This window comes from Sceloporus undulatus, chromosome 2, assembly GCF_019175285.1.
Source record: "Sceloporus undulatus isolate JIND9_A2432 ecotype Alabama chromosome 2, SceUnd_v1.1, whole genome shotgun sequence".
NCBI lineage: Eukaryota > Metazoa > Chordata > Lepidosauria > Squamata > Phrynosomatidae > Sceloporus > Sceloporus undulatus.
In genome coordinates, this window is record NC_056523.1 from 227,056,104 (window position 1) to 227,081,838 (window position 25,735).

Sequence of the window (25,735 nt, forward strand, 5' to 3'; positions counted from 1 at the left end):
TTATCTGCTTCTTACCCAATTCCAAGAAAGATAAACATGCCTTCCCCACAGCAACACCACAGATTCCATCATCCAATCTCTCTCTCTCTCTCTCTCTCTCTGGATTTACTTCGCGAACGAAGTTTCAGGAAGGACTCATCCTGCGCTTTCTACAAGCGCGTCGATGACTAAAAAGGCCAATCCAAGATAAACAAGTTTGGTTGCAGAAAGCACAGCAGAAAGTCTCCTTGGGTGATCTTTCCAGGTTGTGGTTCTTTCTGCGTTGTTGTTTCTCTTTGAGACTCATTCAGCATGAGCTTTCAAAAAAGGCTGCAGCATCGTGGATAGTGCACCTCCATGCATCCCGATGCGAGGTCAGGGTGGACCGTTGTTGGTGATCAATTGGGCCGAGCCTGAGGTGTTGTTTCAGGGAGTCCATGTATCTCTTCTTTGGAGCAACCCTCTTATGCTGACCCGGGCAAGTTCACCGTAGAATACTATTTTTGGGAGGCGATGGTCCTTCATCCTAGAAATGTATCCTGCCCAGCGCAGCTGCATCCTCAATAGCATGGCCTCAATGCTAGTGATCCCTGCTTGCCCAAGGACAGCAACATTTGTCACATAGTCAGTCCAGTGTATATTTAGAATTGTGTGTAAACAGTGTTGATGAAAGCTTTCGAGGAGTCGTAGGTGTTGGCGATAGGTGACCCATGTTTCAGACCCATAAAGGAGAATAGACAGTACAATGGCTCTGTACACACTGATTTTTGTGCTTCATCTCAGGTGTTTGTTACTCCAGACTCTTTTGTGAAGCCTTCTGAATGCACTATATGCCTTTGCTAGTCTGTGATTGATCTCTTTATCAATCTTGGTGTCTGAGGAGATGATGCTTCCCAGGTAGGTAAACTGCTAGATGGACTTAAGCACAGATGTACCTACGGTGATGTGGGGATGGTAGCGTTCTTCCTGTGGTGCCGGCTGATAGAGAACTTCCGTTTTCTTCAGACTGATTTCCAGCCCAAAGAGCTCTGCAGCTGTAGCAAAACAAGATGTTAGGAGCTGCAGGGCTGCTTCCGTATGGGCAACAAGGGCAGCATCGTCAGCAAAAAGCAGCTCAAGGACTAGATAGTTTAGAGTCTTAGTGCGAGCCCTCAGGCAGCTTAAATTAAACAGGCTACCATCAGTAGCGTATATAAATGCTGTCTTCTTCTTCGAGATCTGCCATAGCCCTTTGGAGCATCATGCTGAAGAAGATTGTAAATAGAGTTGAAGTGAGAACACAGCCTTGTTTCACACCATTAGTTATTAGAAAGGGCTCCGAGAGAGCATCGCCATATCTGACTTGACCTTGCTGGCCTTCATGTAGCAGGATGATCATTTTGAGGAATTGGGGGGGGGGGGGAGGATCCTAGTCATTCCAGGACCTGCCACAGACCTTTTCTACTCACAGTGTGGAAGGCTTTGGTGAGGTCAACAAATGTTACACAGAGTCCTTTGTTCTGCTCTCAGCATTTCTCTTGCAGTTGACTAAGGGAAAATACCATATCTGTAGTGCTCCTATTAGCTCTAAAGCCACATTGGCTTTCAGGGGGAAGTTCTTCTGCAATAGCAGGAACTAATCTGTTCAGGAGTATCCTTGCAAGGATTTTTCCAGCAGTGGAGAGCAGTGTTATACCTTGATAGTTTGAGCAGTCGGATTTTGCTCCTTTTTTCTTATACAGGGTGATGATGACTGCATCTCGGAGATCTGATGGCAGTTCACCTTTTTCCCAGCAACTCACAAGGAGCTCGTGGAATTTAGCATTAGGTCCCCCTCTCAAGGACAAACCACTCTCCTCTTTGTTGCCAAAGCTGTGCCTTGATCCCTATACCTCCAAAATGCAGGTATAGGGGGCAGAATTGGCACAGAAGGAAGTAAAGTCCCAAATGATCACACTAGCCAGAAGGTAGATTATCACTCCTGCCAAGGTTAGCCCAAGGCATTTTGCTGCCCAAGCAAATGCACCCTGTACCATGAATTTTGAAGCACATGGTACTCAAATTCTGTGGGGAAACTAAGGCGGAAAATTTCACAATGCCTGTCCCTGAGACATAAATTGCCTCACATTGGGAGCTAAACTACACTCTATACTGGAGCACCTTTGGTTTGCTGTGGGCCAATTGGGTCATGAAGCTGCAAAACATTCTGCAAAAATACAAATGGAGTGATTGGATGCTCTTCTAGTTGATTTTCAGTATGAGAATGAGGTCAAGCTTGTGTCTTCCTTGTTGGAGTGTGGAAAGACGCACTGTGTCCACCACAACCACCTACAGAGTTGAACCACGTCAACAGGATGCCAGGGAGAAGGATTTTGAAGAGATGTCTGCAACTGATAACGACACTAACAAGCCTTCGCTCTTCACAAGGACTTTAATAAATAAGTTACTTTGCCAACCAAACAACCATAACTACAAAAAAGATAGGCAGTTACATAACAACAACTGTCATAACTGACACTCTGTGACAACCCACTCTGATGAAAATGGAGGACCTTAAATGTCCTACATTTTGGGCTGAATTTTGTTCTGCAGTTGGGTCTAGATTTTGTCCTACATTTTGCCCTGGGTTTTAGTGGACAAAATGGCAATCCTATAGTGTGCCTCGCCATGCAATAGGAGCCTTCCTCCTTTTGTGGTTCTTCCCTTAAATCTGACTTGTTCTATGGGGACTAAGCAACACCACACGCCCTATACGAGGTGATATGATAACCCTGTTTAAATATTTGAAGGGGTGTCATATTGAGGAGGGAGCAAGCTTGTTTTCTGCTGCTCCAGAGACTAGGACCCGGAGCAATGGATGCAAGCTCCAGGAAAAGAGATTCCACCTCAACATTAGGAAGAACTTCCTGACAGTAAGGGCTGTTCGACAGTGGAACACACTCCTTCCTCAGAGTGTAGTATAGTCTCCTTCCTTGGGGGTCTTTAAACAGAGGCTGGATGGCCATCTGTCAGGGATGCTTTGATTGAGAGTTCCTGCATGGCAGAATGGGGTTGGACTGGATGGCCCTTGCGGTCTCTTCCAACTGTATGATTCTATAATATAGTCACCTTACCTGCAGCCACTGGTCCAATCCCTATTGGATTTGCATAAGCTTAGACTGGAAAAGGAAGTTAAACTCTGCAGCACACTGCATCTAGTTCATTACTAAACTTTCTAACTGCTCTGTCAGAATTTTCTCCTTAGGAAGAAAGAACTGTTATGAGCATTGTGTTGTTGATTATTGTTGTTTTGATGTGTCTTATAAGCCAGTCAGTATGTTTTTGCTACTGTGTGTAAATAAATATTTTATTTATTTATGAAATAAACAGATGCAACAGCATTAGGTCTACTTGTGTATGGTCATTATGTTTCCACACTTTTCACTGCACCGTTTTTTTTTTTATTATTTAATATCCCAGCTTATTCCCAGCATAGGATCCAAGGTGTTTTACAACCTGTTAAAAACACAATACAACTAAAAATCTCATGGTACCAAAATTAAAACACAATTAAACTGAACCTCTATTTTTATATAAGCAGGCATTTAACATATAATCATACCAGGGTGGATTTTATGGCGTATGTGTGGTTTAGTCATGCCTTTTAACTATTGCATATTTTATGCAATTTATACTGTTTGTCGTTTATTTTGTTTTAAAATTTATTGTAATGTTTTTAAAAATGTTTTTTATCTGTAAGTTGCCTTGGGTCCCTTCTGGGAGAAAGGCAGCATACAAATGAAACGAATAAACAAATAAAACACAAGTTTAAACACAAGTCCACTCATCTGGATGAAATAGAATATTACAGTGGTGCCTCGGGTTATGAAATTAATTCATTCCGCCGCCGCTTTCGTAACCCGAAAAGCATTCGCAAGCCGAAATGCCATAGGCGCTAATGGGGAAAAGCCGCGATTTCGTGCGAAAAAGCCGAAAAAAGCACCAAAAAATTTTTCGTAACCCAAAAAAACATTTGTAACCCGGAACAATTATTTCCTATGGGATTTTTTCGTATCCCGGAAATTTCGTAACCTGGGTATTTCGTATCCCGGGGTACCACTGTAATTCTGTTTTAAATGCATTTATACGTTCAGATATACTCAAACCATATGGAAGTGGTTACACTAGCACTAGTTACTTTGGCATACACCTGAATGCTTTTTTTACTCCTTTGATCTACTAAACCTAAGATTTCAAATAGTTTTTACAAATTTCTGCACCATATCTGATCCTGTAATGTTGTTGACAGTTTTCTGTTAAAGCCACCCTCATAATATGAGAGGTATATGTCTCATTCTGCTCAAGACATTTAAATGCACACTGTTGTAACATTTTAGAAAGTTCTTGCATTTTCTGAAAAGCCTGTCTAAACTTGGAAGCCATTCTTCTGTGCAACCTGTGCTTATTTACTGTGTAAGAAACTTGTGTGTGCATTGTAGAAAGGAAAATGTCCTCCTCTTGTGCTCAGAGCCCCTTCTTTTACTATTGTAGGGTCAGGAACAGATAGTAAAAACAGATTCTAAAGATAGGATCATACCTTCGCTCAAATTAAGCCCACCATCCCTTGAAACAAAGAATAAAATAAACACAACCTAAGGGTCAACAAGGCTCTGTTTATTTAATGCTCAGCACCTGTTTTTAGCTACTACTCTGAAATACATCTTTAATTTAGTAGAGCTAATGCAATGATGTAACCTGATAGACCAACATTTATTTCTTTAAACTTCAATACATTCTCAAAATGTTTTTTGCTCCTTAATTACACATGTTGCTGTTTTAGTCCTGATTTTTGTTCTTATAACACTTATCTTTCAGCTTTGATTCTCAAACAGGCTTTCTTTTCCAGATTCTTACCCTTTATAGTTTCTTTTTGAGTGCTGCCAATAAATGGTCTCTTGAGTTCATCCAGCTCAGTTGAAATGACATGGGGAGGAGACGGCTGATGAGAAGAGTGGAGGAAAAAGAAATCTGAGGAGGCATGGAAGAAAAATACTGAACGCATACCAGTTGGCTGTTAAAAATAAAATGTGCACTCAGCAACATGGTTCAATTTATAGAACGCTGTCCTTTCATGGTACTGTATTTATTTAAACTGCTATGGCTAGTGCAATATTTAACAGAGTTAGAACAGAATAGCTAATTTAAGTCTCAGTAAAGGACATTAACATTATTTAGCTGAAGTGTGTAATGGGATTATTTTTCTTACTGTTTGGAAAGAAATTTCATAGCTCTCCAACATCTTTCTTTTTATCATTACCCATACAAAACCGGGTTTCTGAGGCAGTAAATATCATCCAGACTTTTCTGCTTCTTTTTGCCTTAATAAGTAACAGTAACGAGACAGATATCTTTATCCAGTACCGGACATTACTTTTCAGCACCGAACATTTTTAAAAGTTGCTCACTCCCATGAACACCAGTAGCATTAGAAGATGAGCTAGTAGCTAAGAGTAACAGCTGGGATGCACTGTCTGTGTAAAGAAAGATGGCCATATCTGCCTGATCAACTTGATATTAAATCACTTCAAAAATGTAAATACACCAACTAGGTATTACCAAAGGACCTTCCAGCTTGAAAGAGCTGCAGTTAAAAGAGGCATGAACCTGTGTGATAAATTCCTGGTTATGTGGATGAGACCACCCAAACATCCTGAAAATACTAGGGAGGACCAAGGCCTAGCGCATGCTGTTGATAAAAACAAATGACTGTGTCAGGGCCCCCTTCCAGGTCCCCTAGCCATGCATTTATTATTATTGCTTGAAGTGCTTGTTACTGTTGGTTAGAAGGAGTTTTGGTTTTAAAGCTTGTAATGAAGTTGTGAACAGGTGCCGAGCCTAATGATAGGAAAGAGAAAACATTGACTGTTACTGAAGTCTCTGGGTTGTGTAGCCTGGGAAGGAATGTAAGAGACCGAGGTACTGTGGGCATGTAGAGGGTTAGAGGATCATAGCTGTGTCTTTGAAGCCACTTCTGGCAAAAGTTTGTTAAATAAATTCTTTCTGGTTCATCTATGAAGTCTGGTTAGAGTTAGATAGAGAGAATGTCAGCGTTCAAGCTATCCTGAAAGTGCTGCATTTTTGTGCCTTTGACCATTCTGCTATGCAGCCCTCTAAGCATCAGAACTCTGCCGCATAAGCTGCAATTGATTTATTGATTGATTGATTTCCTTGCCTCAGTGTCTGGATGATGGTGCATGCTTTTTCTTGCCAGAATGGATCTTCAAATCAGGCACAAGACTAGTCATGAGGGTGTCAAAGTCCTCTTGTTCAGGTGCTCCCCCACTGTACAAATTGACCAGCTACTCCATGGCACCTCCTTCTACCTGCACTGACACGTAGTGTACCTTGGCCTCTTCTAACATGAAAGTATGCTACCGCTCCCCCATAAATCTTCCTGCCTGGGTCAGGAAAAACAGCAGCTTCTTGGGAATCTCCCTAAAAAGCAGCTTTCAGGCCCCTGTCTGTGTAGGGCTTGGCAGTGGCTGACCACTTGGGGACACTTTTTTCCTTTTATACAACTGATGGTGTTCTGGTATACTCTGAGGACTGCATATCCTATGTGGAAATGGTACAAAAGGTGTTTAAAAAATGGTCGGACAATCAGCTGTATGTGAAACTTTCCAAGTGTGAGTTTTACAAAAAACAAAGCTGGACTACTTTGGCTATCAAATTTTGAGCAAAGGGTAGAAATGGACCCAGCCAAGGTTCAAGATATGGTAGGTTGGGAGGCCCCCAAGAGCAGACAACAGTTGCAGAGCTTTTGTGGGTTTGCAAACTTTTATTGCCAGTTCATACCCGACTTTGCTCAGATAGCTTTGCAACTGACTGACTTGTTAAAGACAAAGCAGGGAGATGAAGAGAAAAAGAAAAAAAACCCAGTTACTGAATTAAGTGGAACTTCGAGTGCCAGGAGGCTTTTGAACACGTCAAGAGGCTGTTCACCTCTGAGCCCATCTTAAAACATTCTGATCCTTTGGAACCTTTTGTGGTTCAGGTGAAAGCCTTGAATGTTGCAGTTGCTGCAGTGTTATTACAAAAGGACAGTGAAGCCAAATTGAGACTATGTGCTTATTTGTCTAGAATTTTTTTAGAAACAGAGAAATTGGCCCATTTGAGGAAAAGAGACTCATGCGATTTGGTTATCTTTAATTGTCTGGTGGCACCTGTCGGAGGGGGTCCCTGTCTGGGACCCCCTCCGACAGTGGACATACCATAAATATGTGGCGACCTTAAAGACCCCATGTAAATTGAGCCCTAAACAGATCTTTTACAACTTCCAACTAAAATATTTGCCTGGTGGAAAAAAATCCTTATCAATACGGGGAAAGATTGTTCATAGGCACTTAGGCACAAAATTCAACATGGGTTTTTGAAAAAGAAGTCATGCCAATCTGATCTCATAGTTTGAAAGAGTTGCAAATTTGGTAGAGAGGGGTACTTCATTTCAGCAAGGTCTTTGACAAGATCCCCTATGATATCCTTACAAAAACACTGGCCTGTTACAGACTGCCAAAATAAAGCTGCTTCGGGTCTCTTTGGAGGTATGCTATTTAAATGATGCATGGGTCCTAAGAGTCCAGAGGCCGCGCCAAAGCCACACTACATTCCTAAGCACTGGAGGGCAGCTTTGGTGCAGCTTCTGGATTCTTAGGAGCCATGCATCATTTAAATAGCATACCTCCAAAGTGACCCAAAGCAGCTTTATTTTGGCAGTCTGTAACAGGCCCTTGTTTTTAAACAGAGGCTGGATGGCCATCTGTCAGGAGTGCTTTGATTGTGAGTTCCTGTATGGCAGAGGGTTGGACTGGATGGCTCTTGGGGTCTAGATCCTGAAGTGTAAATATATATCACTGAATAATAACATTTATGTCTTCCAAGAACCTACTATACAGTCACAAAACAGCCCAAAGGTATCATTGTCTTGTGGATTTTGAATAATGTTGTGCTTTGCTGTTTGGCCAACATGGCTACTCCTGGATATATTTTCTACTATGTGTTGTCCTTCCTAGGACGACTTGTACATTATTTGTAACAATGTCTAAGTGATTTAATATGTCCATTTTTAAAAGAATATTTTTTTAACTATTAGATATGTCATTAAGAAGAATCAAATAAAATATGACATACAAGATGTGGAGTGACACATTACATCGGGCTGTCTTTTCTTACCTGGCAATTGAATAGGTGATAACCCAAAATGTGGGGAGAGAGGCAAGAATTATACATGTCAAATATTTAACATTCCCTCCATTTCTTCATTCCCTTTGATGACAGCCACAGAATTTAATGCAAAACCAGACAGCTGCTCTTTCCTTTATCTCTCTGGGACTTAGCCATTTTGTCCCTTCCCTCCCATGAACAATTGGAAACCGAAACTGAATAGCATTCAGGGGATGACACTCTTGGACTCAGGTGCAGAGACAGGACAGTCCAGGTGGAGTGAGCGTTCCTGAAGAACGGCCATGTCCAGCCGCCTGATGCATCAGAGAACTGCAAAATAAGGTGCGCTTCCTTCTTCCGACCATATGTTCTCCTAACCCCAAAGGAAGACAAGGCACAAAATGTATGACATTCAAGAAAACTGAAGGACATTCGAAAATAAAAGCTAGTGTCTACACGAAGGGAAGTAATAGCACCACTGTATTCTGCTTTTGTGTCCACTTCGGGGCACCACAATTCAAAAAGGGTGTTGAGAAGCTGGAGCGCACCCAGAGGAGGGCGACCAAAATGGTGAAAGGGCTTGGAAACCTTAAAGTCTCATAAGGAGTGACGTAGAGAGCTGGGTATGTTTAGCCTGATGAAAAGAAGTTTAAGAGACACGATAGTCATGTCCAAATATCTGAAGGGATGTCATATCAAAGAGGAAAGAGGCTTGTTTTCCACAGCAACAGAACAAGAAACTGGAAAATGTGTATTAACAGTGGAATGATAAAGGAAACTAACATGCTGTGCAGATCAGCATTATATGCCGCCTTGGGACAGAGTGGGGGTGTGGTATCCGCACACTGTCTACCCTGGCTCCGCCCCACACTGCCCACCTGTCATGCCCTATAGTGATGGCGATCCTATGGCAAGCGTGCCAGAGGTGGCACTCAGAGCCCTCTCTGTGGTCACATGTGCCATTGCCCCAGCAAAGAGTTTGTTACTAGACAGCCAGAGGGACATGGCACTTTGCAATAAATAAGTGGGTTTGGGGTTGCAGTTTGGGCACTCGGCCTCGAAAAGGTTCACCATCACTGCCCTATCTTCAGCGCAGCACTCACATGCGCTGTGCCGAAGAAGTGGCAAAAAGCCGCCACGGTGGTGGCTAAGACACCCTTTCTGCGGCGCAAAAAGGAGCTGTGGAAAGGCCAGATCGGGTAGTTGCCATGGCCCCAATTCAATGAGGAAAGGGGTGGCTGCAAGCTGCTCCAAAGAGGTGGTCTGTTGAGCCCCTAAGTCCCACATGTTGTTGACGGTCCACAAACTTTGTTGTCTTAAAAAGCTCAACACATTTTGGCCTTGTCACAAACTGGCCTTCTTCAGGGGCTATTGTAAAATGAATAAAAGCACACTCATAGAAATGCGAATCAACTTAAATTACTCCATTTATTTACAGCTTTATTACATATATGCGGTGGCCGAAGTGGTGAAGACTCTGACTCTGTTGATTGCAAGATGGGCAGGTTGGCATTTCGAGACCCGGGTGCCACATAATGGGGTGAGTTCCCATCACTAGTCCCAGTTTCTGCCAACCTGGCATTTGGAAAGCATGCAAATGCAAGTAGATAAATAGGTACCACTCCGGTGGGAATGTAAACAACATTCTGTGCAATCATGCTGGCCACATGAACACAGAGTAGTCTCTGACAACGCTGGCTCTTCGGCTTAGTCATGGAGATGAGCATTACCCCCTATGGTTGGATACAACTTGACAACCTTGTCAATGGGGAATACATTATTATTATTATTATTATTATTATTGTTTTGTTTGTATAGTAAAAAGTATTCAGCTGTATTTCCCTTCTTGTGATGAGCCTCTATCTTGGTCTAAATGCCTTCCTGGCTTGTGATATCCTCTAGTAAAGCCCTCATGAGGAAGGCTGCACTATTCTGCCCATTGCTGCTCAGCAGCAGCCATAGAACCATAGAGTCGGAGCAAGAGGCCAGAAGGGCCACCCATGATGACGCAGTCCAACCCACTTCCGGCCCAAGGCGGACGCCATTTTGGATTTCCTCCCGCACCGGAAGTTGGGGATGGAGAGACTCGAGAGGCCCATTCTCTTGCACCGGAAGCGGAGGAACCATAGAGAGGAGGGCAGAGCGGCCCTAGTCCTGAGGGACCGGAAGCTGCGCCACACGGCGCCTGCGCACTGAGGGCTGGCCTGGTGGGCAGCCGGCTCCGCCGCGCCTGGAAGGAAAGAGGGAGAGCAGAGCAGGCGCCTCATCGTCTGCCTCCCGCCCCCGGGCCTCGACCTGGACCTCGCCGGCCGGGAACCCGAGCCGGGCGCCAAAGCAGGTGAGGGAGGGAGGGAGGCCTGGGCCTGGTTTGTCCAGGGGCCTCTCAGAACCGGGAGTCGAGGAGGGCGTGGGCCGGAGAGCAAGGAAGGGGAAGGAGAGGGCCCCTGAGCCAAGGGTCTCCCCTTCCTCCGGGAGAAGGGTCCCTCTGAGCAGGACCTCCCTCCTCAGCCCCCACCCGGCCCTCCCCTTAAGGAGCTGGGGAGGTTTAGCCTGGAGAAGGGAAGGTTAACAGGGGACATGATAGCCCTGTTTCAATACTTGAAGGGATGTTATATTGAGGAGGGAGCGAGCTTGTTTTCTGCTGCTCCAGAGAACAGGACCTGGAACAATTGATGCAAGGAAAAGAGATCCCACCTCAACATTAGGAGGAGCTTCCTGACAGTGAGGGCTGTTTGACAGTGGATGGAGAGTTCCTGCATGGCAGAATGGGGTTGGACTGGATGGTCCTTGGGGTCTCTTCCAACTCTGATTCCATGATTCTATGATTGATGACTATGACTCTATTATTATTACCCCCCCCATTGCCATTCCACCCCTCATTGGGGTGTATAGACCATGTATAGACCATCCCAGTTGTTCCTAACATTTCCTATAGACTCGTAGCGTTGGAAGAGACAACAAGGGCCATCATCCCCTATGTTTTGCAATTGGACTGTTTTTAATCTTGTAAGCCGCCCTGAGTCCCAGTTTTAGGGAGAGGGCAGGATATAAATAAATATAATAATAATAACACTAATAATGATAATAATAATGATCAACAACAGGAGGGACCCTCCTCCTGTTCCACGTTGAGGCTCCTTCAGGGCAACGGTGGCGTGCCCTGCATCCTGGGGTCCGAAACAGACTGCGGAAATAATCCCCCTTGAGACTGCTTTAACTGCTCAGCACTAGGGAATTCTGGGAACTGTGTTTTAAAAGAGGCATTGGGACTCCTCTTACAGAGCTCTGGTGCCACGATAAGCATTCAACCAGTTAACGCGGTCTCAAGGTGGGTTATTTCTCCAGTCTGTTTTGGCCCTTGGTTGGGTAAAGCGCTTTCTGTTACTCTAAAGCAGTGGTCTCCAAACTGTGCTCTTTAAGGGATTTTGGACTTCAGCTCCCAGAATCCCAGGCTATTGGCTAACATGGCTGAGGCTTCAAGGAGCTGAAGTCCAAAGTCTCTTAAAGGGCACAGTTTCAGGACCACTGCTCTAAAGAAATACTTGAGGCAGGGAATGCTTCCTCTCCTACTGTATGTTCGAAGTGTTTCTTCACATAGATGCTTGTTCGGGCTCCACTTTTGTCAGGTGTCCAGCATCTTCAGACTAGACCTGACCCTCTTCCATCTATTTTCATCAGAGCCTTTGGCAGGAGTGATCAATGAGACTTAAAAATTCAGGAGCTTCAGATGGTATTGGCCAAGGAGAAAAGATGCTACGGTGAAATTAAGAGGATTGGCTTTGCTGGTGCTTCAGAGAGTGACTTCTCCACACAGTTCACTACTAGGTTTCAAAGCGAATGATGAAAACTCTGAGCTGCTGCTGCTGCTTAGAAGTATTCCAGGTGATCTCTAAAAGGCTCTAGCTTGCAGTCCTGTATACCCTTATATTTTCCTTAGTCAAACTTATGTCTGAATAGATACATCTGTATTGTTCATCTTGTGCCAGCAGAAATGAGAAGAACCAGGATATACTTGGAAACAGATATATAAACAAATCTTAACAAGAAAACTTGCAGGGGTAGCTGTGTTGGCCATTTAACAAATGCAGACAAAAATCCATCAGCGATACCTTCATTGGCCAACTGAAATGCACAATATACTTGTTGCAAGCTTTTGAAGCTCCATGGGCTTCTTCATCAGGCAAGATGTTACGAACCAAGCAGGAGGAGGGAAAACAATTGGAGGCCTTGTTGAGATGCAAATGGACTTTAACTTTCCTGGACTTTGGAAATCTTCCTGTTGCCAAAAGGAGTAGGAGCTTGCCTACAAAAGTTATCCTTCTCAGCATAACATCTTTACTAAGGACTGAAACAACATACAGGCATCAGACTGACATCTCCAATTGTTTGTTTTTTCCCTCCTGTCTGGTTTGTAGCATCTTGCCTGATGAAGAAGCCCATGGAGCTTCGAAAGCTTGCAACAAATATATTGCGCATTTCGGTTGGTCGCTAAAGGTATCATTGATGGATTTTTGTCAAGAAAACTGTTTGCCTTTGTTGTTGTGTGCCTTCAAGTTGTGGCAAACCTATCACAGGCTTTTCTTGACAAAATTTGTCTTTGCCACTCTCGGAGGTTGAGAGAATGTGCCTTGCCTAAGGTCACCCAGGGAACAAGCAGACGGGTGAGCTTTGATTGGCGTGGGTCACTGTGGTCCAGAATGGACCACCAGCAAGGAGCAGGGGTTTTTGCTCTTTTTAAGGCCAGGTTTGGGCCATCTTAGGCAGTCTCAACGCATCTTCTGGCTGATCTGGGACACAGGTAATTTACACGCCACACTCCCAAAGCCATTGTTTTTTGCCTGTCTGTTTCAAGTCCCAGTGGACAAGTAGGAAGTGAAACTCTGGTCTTCCTAGTCCAGCACTCAAACCACTACACCATGCTGGCACTCCTGAAACAAACACAGGCCCTATTTAGATGCCAAAGTAAATGGTGTTGCCTCATCCATTCATGTGCTGAACAGGGCACTAGGGCCTCTTCTGTCCTCATCAAAGGAAATGCTAATCTCTTCTTCCTTCATATAACACTAAATCAAAAATGACTTGAAGGTACACAACAATATATCCCCGTGTTTTACAGAGTATTCTGGCTTATCTTTTGGCCTGATACAGACAGCCAAAATAAAGCTGCTTCGAGTCACTTTGAAGGTATGGTGTTTCAATGATATATGCGTCCTAAGAGTCCAGAAGCCACACCAAAGCCACGCTGCAGTCCTAAGGACTGGAGTACAGCTTTGGTGCAGCTTCCAGACTCTTAGGACGCATGCATCATTGAAACACCATACCTCCAAAGTGACTTGAAGCAGCTTTATTTTGGCTGTCTGTATAGGGTCTTTTGTCACTTCTTCTCTCCTCCTGTCATATTTATTCTCTATCCCTGTCAATTTCTTTCTATCCTCCTATCTTGTATTTCAGTCGCTTCTTACTATAGCATCTTCCGTTGTTAATCCCATTCTACTCTATTCCATAATGATGACTGAAAAATCTTTCACTTCTTTTTCTAATTTTCTTCCAAACCCTCTTTGGCATTTTTCTTTCAGAGGAAGTAAACCATCCCTTCTCCACTCTTGGCCTGTAAAGGTTTTCTGTATGCCAGGCACCTCTGTTCTCCTTCCACTTCTTGCAGGCACACAAACATGGAGCCTTTATCATCCCAAGATGTTCTTCTGAGGTAGCGGCCATCTTTATAGCCAGAAGGTGCTTGTCCACACTAGATTACTCACAACAGATTGCAAGTACAGTGGACCCTCCAAAATCAAGGGGGTTAAAAGTCCAGGACCCCTGTGAAAGTGGAAAAACTGCACCTCTCTAGGAATCCCTTACGTCCCCCCAGGGCAATTCTATGGTCAGCATCTGCCAGACGTTGACCATGAAATTGCACTGGAGGACCTACAGACGCCTAGAGAAGTGTTTTCTCTAGGAATATCTAGGTCCTCCAGTGTGATTTTGGCCAAAGTCGACGATAGTCATACTGGAGGAGCTAGAGATTCCTAGAGAGAACATATTATTCAAATCCATGAATAATCAAAGCCACAACAATCAGAGCGGCAAATGTGGAGGGCCAACTGTAAAATTAAAAAAAATTATGCACCCAAAAATGTACACAGACGCAGACTGCATCCACACTGCATAAATAATCCAGTTTGATACCACTTTATCTGCCATGGCTCCATGCTATGGGATCTTGGGATTTGTAGTTTGGTGGCCACCAGAGCTCTCTGGCAGATAAGGTTTAATATTTTAGAAAACTACAGTTCACTGACATTGAGCCATGACTGTTAAAGTGGTGTCAGACTGGATTATTTATGTGATGCAGATGCAGTGCAGGATATCCACACACCTATCTAGACAGAGGATAAGGAGGAAAGGATAGGGGCTAACTGGGCATAAAAAAGATGTTGTAAAAAGGAGCTGCTTTGTCAGAGGCATTGAGGTATGCATATAATTATTTCTGTAAGCTGTTTGAGGAGCCTTTTGTTATTGTTGGATACCAAAACATTATATAGGGCTTAGCATCCTTCCTCCAGCATAGCTATTGGAGAGCCCTTGATAAAAAATATTTCCTTTGGTTAGGAACTAGACCTGTCACTTCTTGTTCTCATCCCTTCCTGATATTAGTGTTTTCCATAGTGAAAACGAAGTTGCATTTGTTTTATTTTTTTTAGCGTAGCTAATTGGGCATCAGGAACCCAACAGAGTAAATAAGAAATTACCTCATTGTTTCTTACTTTAAAAAAATATTTAAAATCGCAATCTGGCTGGTCCTAAATCAGTTCTAAGGCACATTCATGGGCCATCAAGTCCAACTTCCTACTCCATGCAGGATCTGCAGGTAAAGCACCCTCAGCAGGGGAGCTGTTCCCTCTTCTCTGTGACAGCCCTTGAAGTCTTTAAAGACTGCAATCATGTCACTCCTCTGTTATTTCTTCATCAGACTGAACACGGTCGTGCCCAGTTCCTTTAGCCTTTCCTCATATGTTTTGTTCTCCATTTGTTGTTCTGTGCCTTCACCTCATTTCTGATTTATGGTGACTCTAAAGTTTCTGTTTAACTTGCCTGTTTTTGTCTGTTTGTTTGTGGTAAGATTTGTTCAGAGGGAGTATGATTTGCAAACAAGCTAGTAAAATATGGATTAGACAATGCAACTGTTAAATGGATTTGTAATTTGTTGACCAGCCAAACCCAAAGGATGCTCAGCATTGGTTTCTCTTCATCCTGGAAAGAACTGACCAATGAGGTGCCACTGGGTTCTGTCCTGGGCCCAGTGCTATTCAACATCTTTACCAATGACTTAAATGAAAGAATAGGGAGCATGCTTATCAAATTTGCAGATGACACCAAATTAGGAGGAATAGCTAATACCCCAGAGGAAAGGATCAAAATTCAGAATGACCTTAATAGATTAGAAAGCTTGGATGAAGGTAACAAAATAAAATAATAAAATGAATTTCAATACAGAGAAATGTAAGGTACTGAACTTAGGGCAAAAAATTGAAATGCATTGATATAGGATGGGGGACACCTGGCTGAACGAGACTATGTGTGAAAGGGATCTAGGAGTGCTAGTAGACCACAAGTTGAACATGAGTGAACAGTGTGATGCGGCAGATAAAAAGGCCAATGCAATTGGGCTGCATCAATAGAAGTATACTATACTATATACTATACAACAGAAGTATAGAGTCTCAATTAAGAGAAGTAATAGTCCCACTGTATTCTGCCTTGGTCAGGCCTCACCTGGAATACTGTGTCCAGTTCTGGGCACCACAATTCAAAAAGGATGTTGAGAAACTGGAGTGTGTCTAGAGCAGGGCAACCAAAATGGTGCAGATTCTGGAAACCATGTCTTCTGAGGAGAGATTTGTTTAGCTTGAAGACGAGAAACTTAAGAGGTGATATGATAGCCCTGTTTAAGTATTTGAAGGGGTATCACATTGTGGATGGAGCAAGCTTGTTTTCTGCTGCTCCAGAGAATAGGACACGGAACAATGGATGCAAGCTCCAGGAAAAGAGATTCCAGCTCAACATTAGGAGGAACTTCATGACAGTAAGAGCCATTTGACAGTAGAACACACTCCCTCAGACTGTCACAGAGTCTCCTTTGAAGGCCTTTAAGCAGAGGCTGCATGGCCATCTGTTAGGGGTGCTTTGAGTTCCTGAATGGCAGGGGGTTGGACTGGATAGCCCTTGTGGTCTCTTCCAACTCTATGATTCTATGGTTCTTTTTGCTTGAGAGAATGTGACTTGCTCAAGGTCTCCCACTGGGTTTCCATGGCTATATATAGAGTGCACCCAAAGAGATGCTGTCAATTTGTGTATCACTATAACCACATGTGATGGTTATAGGAGGAGCAAGTATAGTTTTAGCTGGGCATCCAGGATCAGGTTTGAATGGAGTACGCTCAAACTGCAATTTTAGACTGCCCAGGGAGTGTAACCTCCATCCAGCACAAGCTGAATCCCAGTTCCTTGTTCTACCTTGTGAATGTCTGGGAGCACCTCTGTCTTATCTGGATTAAACTTCAATTTGTTTATCCAGGCCATTACAAACAGCAGATACTGGTTTAGCTTCCTTGGAATCAGATGGAAAGGAGAGATAGAGTTGGGTGTCATCAGCATGCTGGTGCTGACACCCAACCCCAACAACACTGTTTAACTTCTCTCAGCAATTTCATAGCTATCTCTAATAGCCAGGTCTGAAGCTGGATTGAAATGGGAGGCTGGATGAAGATGAGTCAGCAACAAGAGATAAAGAAGAGGCAGAACTGACCAAAGTGTAAATATTTGGATCTTTTGTTTTCATGCTTGTGGGTTTGATGCTCTGTTGCGTCTGTTAACCAAGTAAGTTTGGAGGGGCAGAGAGAGACTTACCCACAAGTAGACATGTGAAGGCCTGGAAAAAGAAAGAAAGACCATTAACTTATTTACTTGAAATATTTTTAAAATTTGAATTATGATATACATTATTTTAGAATGATAAATAAAATGTTCCAGATTGCAGTATTCATATATTGTATATGAACTTCAGATAATAAATATTGCATTTACCTCCCTCTCCCCAAATGATGGTTTCTAAAGATACTTAGGACTTTTTGTTGGAAAATATAGGCGGGATACAAACCGCCATATAGTACGTCTTCTATACGTACTAGGGTTAGGAAGGGGCGGTGCTTCCGCACCCCCCTAACCCTAGTACGTATAGAATACGTACAATATGGCGGCACCCCTTCCACATGGGGGCCGCCATGTTTACGTACTGGACGCATAGCGCAGATGTCGGCGTGCCTATGACATCGCGAATGCGCCAGCAGCGCCTCGCGACATCATAAAGGCGCTGCAAAAAGAAGCTCCGAAATGGAGCTTCTTTTTTGCTCCGCCGGAAGCCGCGCGGTTTGGCTGCTCCGCGCGGAGCAAATGGCACCGGCGGGAGACCACCGCAAAGCGGCGGTTTGTATCCCGCCACTAATTGGAACTGCCAATCCACACAAGGACCAGTATGAAAAAGCATTTTACCAACTTGTCTACAAAAAGATCATGGGGGAAGCAGAGGAAATGCAAGAGAAGACTGAGGCTGCATTGTGCAAAAGACTTGCCACCATGCTGTACAAGGAATATTCTTGGAAGAATTTGAGGCTGCATTCCTGAACTAAATACTGGAAGATACAGTTGGCCCTCCACACTTGCAGTTTTGATTTTTGAAAATTTGATTAATATGTTCTCTCTAGGAATACTTAGGTCCTCCAGAGAGATTCTGCCAGAAACTGATCATAGAGTTGTGCTGGAGGATCTAAAAGCTCCTAAAGAAAACACTTCCCTAGGCATTTGTAGGTCGTCTAAGCTTGATTCTACAGTCAACTTCTGACAGATGCTGTTTCACTGGAGGACCTGGAGATTCCTAGAGGAATGTTCTCTTAGGTAAAAAGAATTGTGATTTTTTTTTTATTTGTGGTTTTTTCCACATTCATGGGGATCCTTCATATCTAACCCCAGCGAATGTGGAAGGACCACTGTATTTTGTATTCTTCAGCTCATTTTCCATTCTATATATAATGAGACAGTGGCACCTTTATAAACTGTGGTTTGTCTTAGCAGCTATTTTTAGATTAAGATGCAAATGACATCGTATACAGTCATGAAGTATAATAAATTATTTTCATATTTTCTTTCTAACAATGTTTATCATTAGAAACCATGACAACTCCAGGAAAAGAAAACTTCCGCTTAAAAAGCTATAAAAACAAGTCTCTGAATCCTGATGAAATGCGTCGCCGGCGTGAAGAAGAGGGCCTTCAGCTACGGAAGCAGAAACGAGAAGAGCAGGTAAACAGGAATTCATTCATACACAGTAAATAGGAGAAATCCTGTAATCAACTGTGGGGTCTGCTGGTCTGGATGTTGTTTGACAGGGGAAAACCTAAGATTCAGGGAGACCAAAGAGCTGATTGCCTTCTGGAAACTTTTCAGTTGCATGTTTGGTCTCCCTAAGCTTCTGCCTTTTTCATTGCATCCTTTTAGCTTCGGAAGGATGGGTCTTCCTTAGAGAGAAGTTTTTATTGGCTCACTCTGATGAGGTGTGCAATTTGGTGATATATAGGGTTGCCATAATTCTCTACTAAAAACCGGGACAGAATTTAGACCAAAATGTAGGACAATTGTAGGATAAAATTTAGCCCAAAATGTAGGACATTTAAGGAAAATGGAGAACCTTAAATGTCCTACATTTTGGGCTGAATTTTATCTTACAATTATCCTATATTTTGGTCTAAATTCTGTCCTACATTTTATCCTGGTTTTTAGTAGAGAATTATGGCAACCCTAGTGATATAGCAGTCGCAAGTACAGTGGACCCTTGTTATACGCTGGGGTTTGGTTCCAAGATCCCCCGTGTATAACAAAATCCATGTATGCTCAAGTCCCATTAAGTATAATGACATAGCAAAATGGTGTCCCTAATAAAAAAATGGAACATCAAGGTAAATTTATACTTTTTTGGAACATTTTCAAACTGTGTATGCTCGAATCCGTGTATAAAAAATCTGTGTATAAGAAGGGCCGACTGTATATTTCCATGCCTTTTTATCAGTGTACTTAAGCACTCCTTAAGCAATTTACAATGTGTAGCTGATAGCCCCCAACAAGCTGGGTACTCATTTTGGCAACTTTGAAAGGATGCTAGGCCTCTGGCTGGTATCTAAGGCCCTATACAGACAGGCCAAAATAGAGCTGCTTCGGGTCGCTTTGGAGGTATGCTGTTTAAATGATGCATGCGTCCCAAGAGTCTGGAAGCCGCACCAAAGCCATGTTCCAGTCCTAAGGACTAGAGCACAGCTTTGGCGTGGCTTCTGGACTCTTAGTATGCATTCATCATTGAAAGAGCATACCTCCAAAGTGACCCGAAGCAGCTTTATTTTGGCTTGTCTGTATGGGGCCAAACTCACAAACTTGCAAACTGTGAGTGAATGGCTGTAGTACAGGCATTTAACCACTGCGCCACCAAGGCTCTCTGATACAATAAAGTGTTATTGCCTTTATTCTTAGATGCAGTATATGTAATGCACAATTAAATTTTAGATTGGATTTTTTTAGCTTTTTATGTATTGCTGGAATCAGATGAACTAGATGTGTCTCGTCATTTGTTGGTTTGACCAGATCATGAAATTTGAAAACAGACTTGAAGAACTAAGTGTTAATTGCCATTTTCTCTCTCAGTGAGAGGTTGATGGTTTATATACATTATGATAAAAGTATCTGGTCCAGATATTTTGTCTTTGTACAGCTATTATCTATATGGGCAGAACCAGCATAAAGGGTGGAATTTCTTTTTATATTCTAGGTGTGCTGTTGAATAGACTTTCTAGCTAAGCTCGTCTTGGATGTTCAGAGAAACTGATATCCAAGCACATGGATCATTGGCCCTCCACACATAGCAGAATGTGTCTTTCGTTTGTAGTAATATTCAGTGGGCAATTTTGTCATGGTAGATACTTTCCTTCCTGAGTCACAGATACTTTTATGGTCACTATCGTCGTTCTGGAACCACTGGGGCTAGCTTGCATCTGGGTGTTAATAAAGCAAAATGGATTTCCTGATACAATCTGAAATGTTGTCTGTGCCAACCACCTGAGTTCTAAGAACAGTAAGTTGAATTTGGTCTCTGATATGGACCAAGTTTTCAAGGTGCGTGCTGGGTTCATAACTCTTGTCGAAGTGAACACAAGCAGATTTTAAGTATGCGGACAAGACACCCAGAAGAAGTTCTGTGAAGAATCTGAGTTGCGTGGCAAACTTCCTCTCACACACAGGACTGAATCTCAGTACAGCGAGGTTTCTCTCAAATGAGGGTTCTTTAATCTTTGTTACATAATTATTTACAAAGATTATACAGAGTATCAGACATCTGTCTTGAATGCTCACAAATAAGTTACTATACCAACCAAACATAACAACAGCCTCTGAGGCAGTTACGGTAACATCAGCTGTCTAACCGACATTCTCTCCAGTGTTGACAATCACCCTTGAAGGAAATCCCCTGATTGGCTCCCCTAAATGCCTCCAAATTCCCCAGAAGCAGGCAGGACTTCCAGATCAGGGGTGGGACTTCTGGGTCAGGGGTTGCCGCAAGGCACTATGAGAAAGCAAAAGGGGAGCAGTACATCTGGGATGGGAGGTATTTTCGCCCATTTGGGGGGGGCGGAAAGGTATTTTTGAGCCGTTTTTGGGTGGTTGTGTGGGAGGGGGTAAATCTCTGGAATTCCCTGGAAGTTGGCAACACTGGTTCTCTCTCAGAAGAAGAAGTGACAGTTGCATCGGCCTTCCCATGATGCACTGTTTAAAAATGCAGACTCGTGTAACTGCCACTAGAACCTTCCGCTATAGCCCCACCTGGTAGCCACATCTATGTCATTTTCTCAGACCTGCTTACAACATGGTCTTGACACAAGTTGCTTCTGCTGTTGCTTCAGTAGCCTGCTTTTTAAAGGTTTCATCCTTAATCTCTCAAATTCAGATCTTCTACCTTTCAGTGTTGGGTGAAACCTTTTAGGTTGGCCCATAGTGGTTTAGTCAGTATTAAGGTGCCCCAGATCAGTGTTTTGAACTGTTATCTCTTCCTGTAATCTTTATCTCTGTTTGTTTGGATGTAGGAAAGAATTCTGTGGAGCGCTGATGTGCACTTCTCAGCCTCTTAGGCCTTTTTAGTTGTCTCCAGTGTATTCTGTATTTATTTATTTAAATAATAAGTAAGTGTTAAGAGTGGAGTTGTCTGTTTGGAAAGCTTACTCTTTGTTACCGATCATTTAAAAAGGAATCATGATAAAATTATGATGGTTCCTTGAAACAGTATCCAGCCTGTTTGTTCTGCTTCGCTGTCATGGAACACAGTGCTTCTTTCTCTTTTAAATCATCCTCTCTATTGCCAGAAACATTTTTGTGTTCCCATCTGTCCTCTTGGTTCTCCCCTGATTTCACTTCATTTCCATACTCAGGTCATCTGCTAAAGAAAAAAAACCCTACATACTGAAGCTGTGGTAGGCTTCAAAAACAGATAATACTTTTGTTCCAGTTTGTAATTACAATGTGAGGTTTGATAAAGTATATTATCTAAATCTGTGATTCCCAAAGTGGGTGGTATGCCCCCCTGGGCGGTGGAAAGATCCAGAAGGGGGGGAAGGGGGTGGCAGTGAGGCCTTCAGTCAAAATATTGGTACACAGAAAAGACAAGGGGAGCCAATTGCCTTAAGGGCCATGATGAAGATGAAGGTTGCATGAAATATCTTTTCAGGGTCCCCTTAAAGCTACCACACAGCCTGGCTGATCCCTTTGTGTGGTGGTGTCTCCGGCTCTTCACCTTCTCATGTGAGTTCACTCACTTAGTTGCGTCTTTCACTAGTAGTGGTGGTTGGGAAATTCTTGAGAGGCTTGGGTGTAGGGCATTGCTTCTGTGGCTTGTAGCAACACCATTTTGAGATAGACTGAGTGACTGGAGAGAGGTGTTAGAGCATGGGGCATCAGGGGAGAAGTGATGGCAAAAAGAAGCTTTCAAATTGGGGACCCTTCTTAAGTTTTAACTTTGCTGGGACTTGGCTGGAAAGTTGGAGCTGTGCTGCTGCTTCTGTTTTCTATCATTGGACAGGCCAAGAGAAAAGATAGGAGAGTAAACAATGTTTTTGTGAGAGGGGGAACATTTGAAGCTGTGTGGGAAAGGCATGTTTCTAGGGGAGGCAGGGGAGTGTATCTGGGGTCAGTTCTTAGGAAGAGTCCTTTGCCTTGGAGTGGTTCCTGTAGTTAAAATCTCTCCCTTTCCCTAGCCTTATGTCTTCAGTCCAGAGCATGTGGCCTCTGTAAACCCCCTACATATGCACCAGCTGCACCCCTCTCCTCCCTGACGAAGGAGGATTGAGAGTTCTTTCTTGCCAGGAAAAAGCATATCCCTTTGGAACTAGTCATGCTTTCCCCCTTAATTTAATCCCACTTCTCATTAATTTTGGTTGCATCCATATTGCAAAAATAATCCAGTAAAGAAACCGATCAGTTGGCTGAGCAGTAACTGAGAGGGCTCTTGCCCACACTGGCCTTTGCTTCAAGATCAGCAGGGATGCAGCAAGCTGCTCAGTTGCTGCTCCCAGACTGACTGGGTGGCAAAGGGAGAAGCAACCAAGATGGGTAGTTTTGAATTTGCAGTAGAACATTAAACCTAATATCAAGATTGTAGAAGAGGGGTTGGGCAGTCACCCAAAAGGAAAGGAGGTGGTAGCTAAAATAGCTTTGGGAACCATGATCTAAATGCAGATATGTTCTCAGCTTTAACTTTTCTGTATCTCTTTCTCTAGTTGTTTAAACGTAGAAATGTTGCCACAGCTGATGAAGAAACAGAAGAGGAAGTTATGTCAGATGGCGGGTTCCATGAAACTCAGATGAATAACATGGAGATGACTTCTGTAAGTGGTGGAAAGTTTTGGCAGCTCCATTCAGGATTCTTTTTCTGTAACACCAAATGTAATTTCTAAGGCTGCAAATTCAAACATATCCTGGAAAGACGTTAACTTCAAATCTCTTGAACATTCTGGTGCAGAGTATATTTGATATATATTTTAGAATATTTCATGCTGCAGTTACTTTTGGAAAAAAAATTAAATTCAGTATAAAATCTTCCATATTCCAGATGACATCAAATTAGGAGGAGTAGCAAATACCTTAGAGGACAGAATCAAAATTCAAAATGACCTGAATAGACTAGAAAGCTCGGCCAAAGCTAACAAAATGAAATTCAACACGTAGAAATGTAAGGTACTGCACTTAGGGTGGAAAAACAAAATGCATGCATATAGAATAGGAGACACCTGGCTGAATGAAACTACATGCGAAAGGGATCTAAGAGTCCAAGTAGACCACAAGTTGAACATGAGTCAACAGTGCGATGCTGCAGCTAAAAAGGCCAATGCGATTTTAGGCTCCCTCAATAGAAGTATAGTGTCTAGATCAAGGGAAGTAATAGAGCCACTCTATTGTGCTGGTCAGGCCCCAACTGGAGTACTGTGTCCAGTTCTGGGCACCACAATTCAAAAAGGATATTGAGAAGCTGGAGTGTGTCCAGAGGAGGGCGACTAAAATGGTGAAGGGTCTTGAAACCATGCCCTATGAGGAATGCCTTAGGGAGCTGGGGATGTTTAGTCTGGAGAAGAGAAGGTTAAGAGGTGATATGATAGCCCTGTTTAAGTATTTGAAGGGATATCACATTGCGGATGGAACAAGCTTGTTTTCTGCTGCTCCAGGGAACAGGACCCGGAGCAATGGATGCAAGCTCCAGGAAAAGAGATTCCAGCTCACCATTAGGAGGAACTTCCTGACAGTAAGGGCTGTTTGACAGTGGAACACACTTCCTTGGAGAGTGATGGGGTCTCCTTTCTTGGAGGTCTTTAAAACAGAGGCTGGATGTCCATCTGACGGGGATGCTTTGACTCAGAGTTCCTGCATGACAGAAGAGAGTTGGACTGGATGGCCTTTGTGGTCTCTTCCAACAGTTTGATTCTAGTTTTACTATTTATTTGTTGATGAAAATGTATTAATATTCTGAGATTGTAGCTCCCCTATTCCATTTCTATGTTTGTTTAAAGAGGAAAATACATTCAGATAGTATTACTGTCCTGTACATTTTTAGCTGGAATTTTTTTCTTGGCATTCACTTTAATTTGAGAAGCTCAAAAATATATCTCATTGGAAATTAATATTTTACTCTTTATTCTGAGGCCAGTTCTCACTTCATCTGTGTTCCCTTTGGAATTGCAGGCTGCCGTGATAACATCTGATATGACTGAAATGATTTTCTCCAATAGTCCTGAACAGCAGCTTTCTGCTACTCAGAAATTCCGAAAACTTCTTTCAAAAGGTTAGTATTTATTTATGAAAATGTATTAATATTCTGAGATTGTAGGTCCCCTACTTGTTAGTAATTCCCTGAATAGTCTACTGACCCCAATTGCTACCTCTGCTTCTGCTAGGCTTTTGGGCTTTTATTACCTCTATTCGCAACACCTCCACCTCTAAACTAGCATCAGTGCCAGCAAAGGACTATTTTTATTGAATTGTGCAAATACACTGAAATCTGAATGTTCAGGCTCAAGGTTGACTCCAGGAGTACATCCAAGCTGCAGACCTTTAGGGATAGTGTAACCCCATCCAGCCCAATCTGAATCCCTGTTCCACCTTTCCACTGAGAATGAGTACCACCATCTTGTCTGTATTAAGTTTCAGTTTATTTGCCCTTATTCATTATGCCTGATGACAGACACTTGTTTAGAACCAAAACAATGTCCTTGAATTGTGGTGGCAAGAAATAATAGAGCTGGGTGTCATCTGCATACCAAATCCCCAAACTCTCAATAACATCTCCTAGCAGTTTATGTATATATTAAATAGAACAGGAGACAGAACTGAGCCCTGAGGGACTGTATAGAAACCAACACCACTTTTTGAGTTTACCCCTCCAGGAAGTAACAAAGACACTGGACAAAAGTGTCCTGATCCAGTCCCAGCAAGGACACCATGGTCAATGGACCACTGAGGGATCCAGCAGAACAAACAGGAATACACACCCTGTCTAGTTCCTGTCATGGGTATTCCACCAAGGCCACCAAATCTGTCTCTGTTCTGAGGCCTGAAACCAGATTAAAATGGCTGTATATAATCCACTTCATCGAGAAACCCTTTTATCTGGGAAGTTACCACATGCTCCAGAATGGTGCCTAAAAACTGAAAGTTAGAGACTGGCTGATAATTGTTGCGTGCTACCATTATGTTCCTCGGTCTGCATGCTATACTCCTGTTGATGCAGCTTAGAATTGCACTGGCTTTTCCCAGTAGATAAGGATGAAACATTCTGGAACTTGAATTGCTCTTCTCATTAACTCCTAGTAAGTAGGAAAAAGTTTGAAGAGGGTCCTCTCCCTGTAGTCATGTGAGAGACCAAGCCCTTAGAATCCAGTCTTTCCCTCCCTACCTAGAGGACACCCTTGTTGAGCTCTGTATTCATTGACATAGCCCTATT

The 25,735-nt window shown here is 43.0% G+C and overlaps 2 protein-coding genes and 1 non-coding gene across 7 annotated transcripts in view; 1 reads left to right on the top strand and 2 right to left on the bottom strand.

Annotated features, from left to right (window-relative positions):
• The window catches only part of FBXO40 (F-box protein 40), a 34,013-nt gene extending 29,012 nt beyond the window's left edge, over window positions 1-5,001 (bottom strand). Inside the window, exon 1 of one of the 2 annotated variants that reach the window (XM_042455231.1) lies at window positions 4,852-5,001. The gene's annotated coding sequence lies outside the window, so the exon portion shown is untranslated. Of the gene's footprint in view, window positions 1-15; window positions 65-4,851 lie in introns of those variants that run through there. The other variant, XM_042455232.1, reaches the window with a different exon arrangement.
• Window positions 5,002-10,327: 5,326 nt separating this feature from the next.
• LOC121921292 (importin subunit alpha-5) overlaps window positions 10,328-25,735 on the top strand; it is a 66,259-nt gene continuing 50,851 nt past the window's right edge. The window contains exons 1-5 of one of the 4 annotated variants that reach the window (XM_042449145.1): window positions 10,329-10,495; window positions 11,836-12,039; window positions 18,380-18,513; window positions 23,022-23,129; window positions 24,478-24,577. In XM_042449145.1, the coding sequence (XP_042305079.1) occupies window positions 18,385-18,513; window positions 23,022-23,129; window positions 24,478-24,577 (337 nt within the window). In that variant the 5' untranslated portion in view covers window positions 10,329-10,495; window positions 11,836-12,039; window positions 18,380-18,384. Of the gene's footprint in view, window positions 10,496-11,835; window positions 12,040-16,883; window positions 16,970-18,379; window positions 18,514-23,021; window positions 23,130-24,477; window positions 24,578-25,735 lie in introns of those variants that run through there. The other 3 variants (XM_042449147.1, XM_042449144.1, XM_042449146.1) reach the window with 3 other exon arrangements.
• LOC121924579 lies at window positions 13,090-13,221 on the bottom strand. The gene has a single exon (XR_006102683.1). It is a non-coding gene; the product is annotated as a U6atac minor spliceosomal RNA (small nuclear RNA).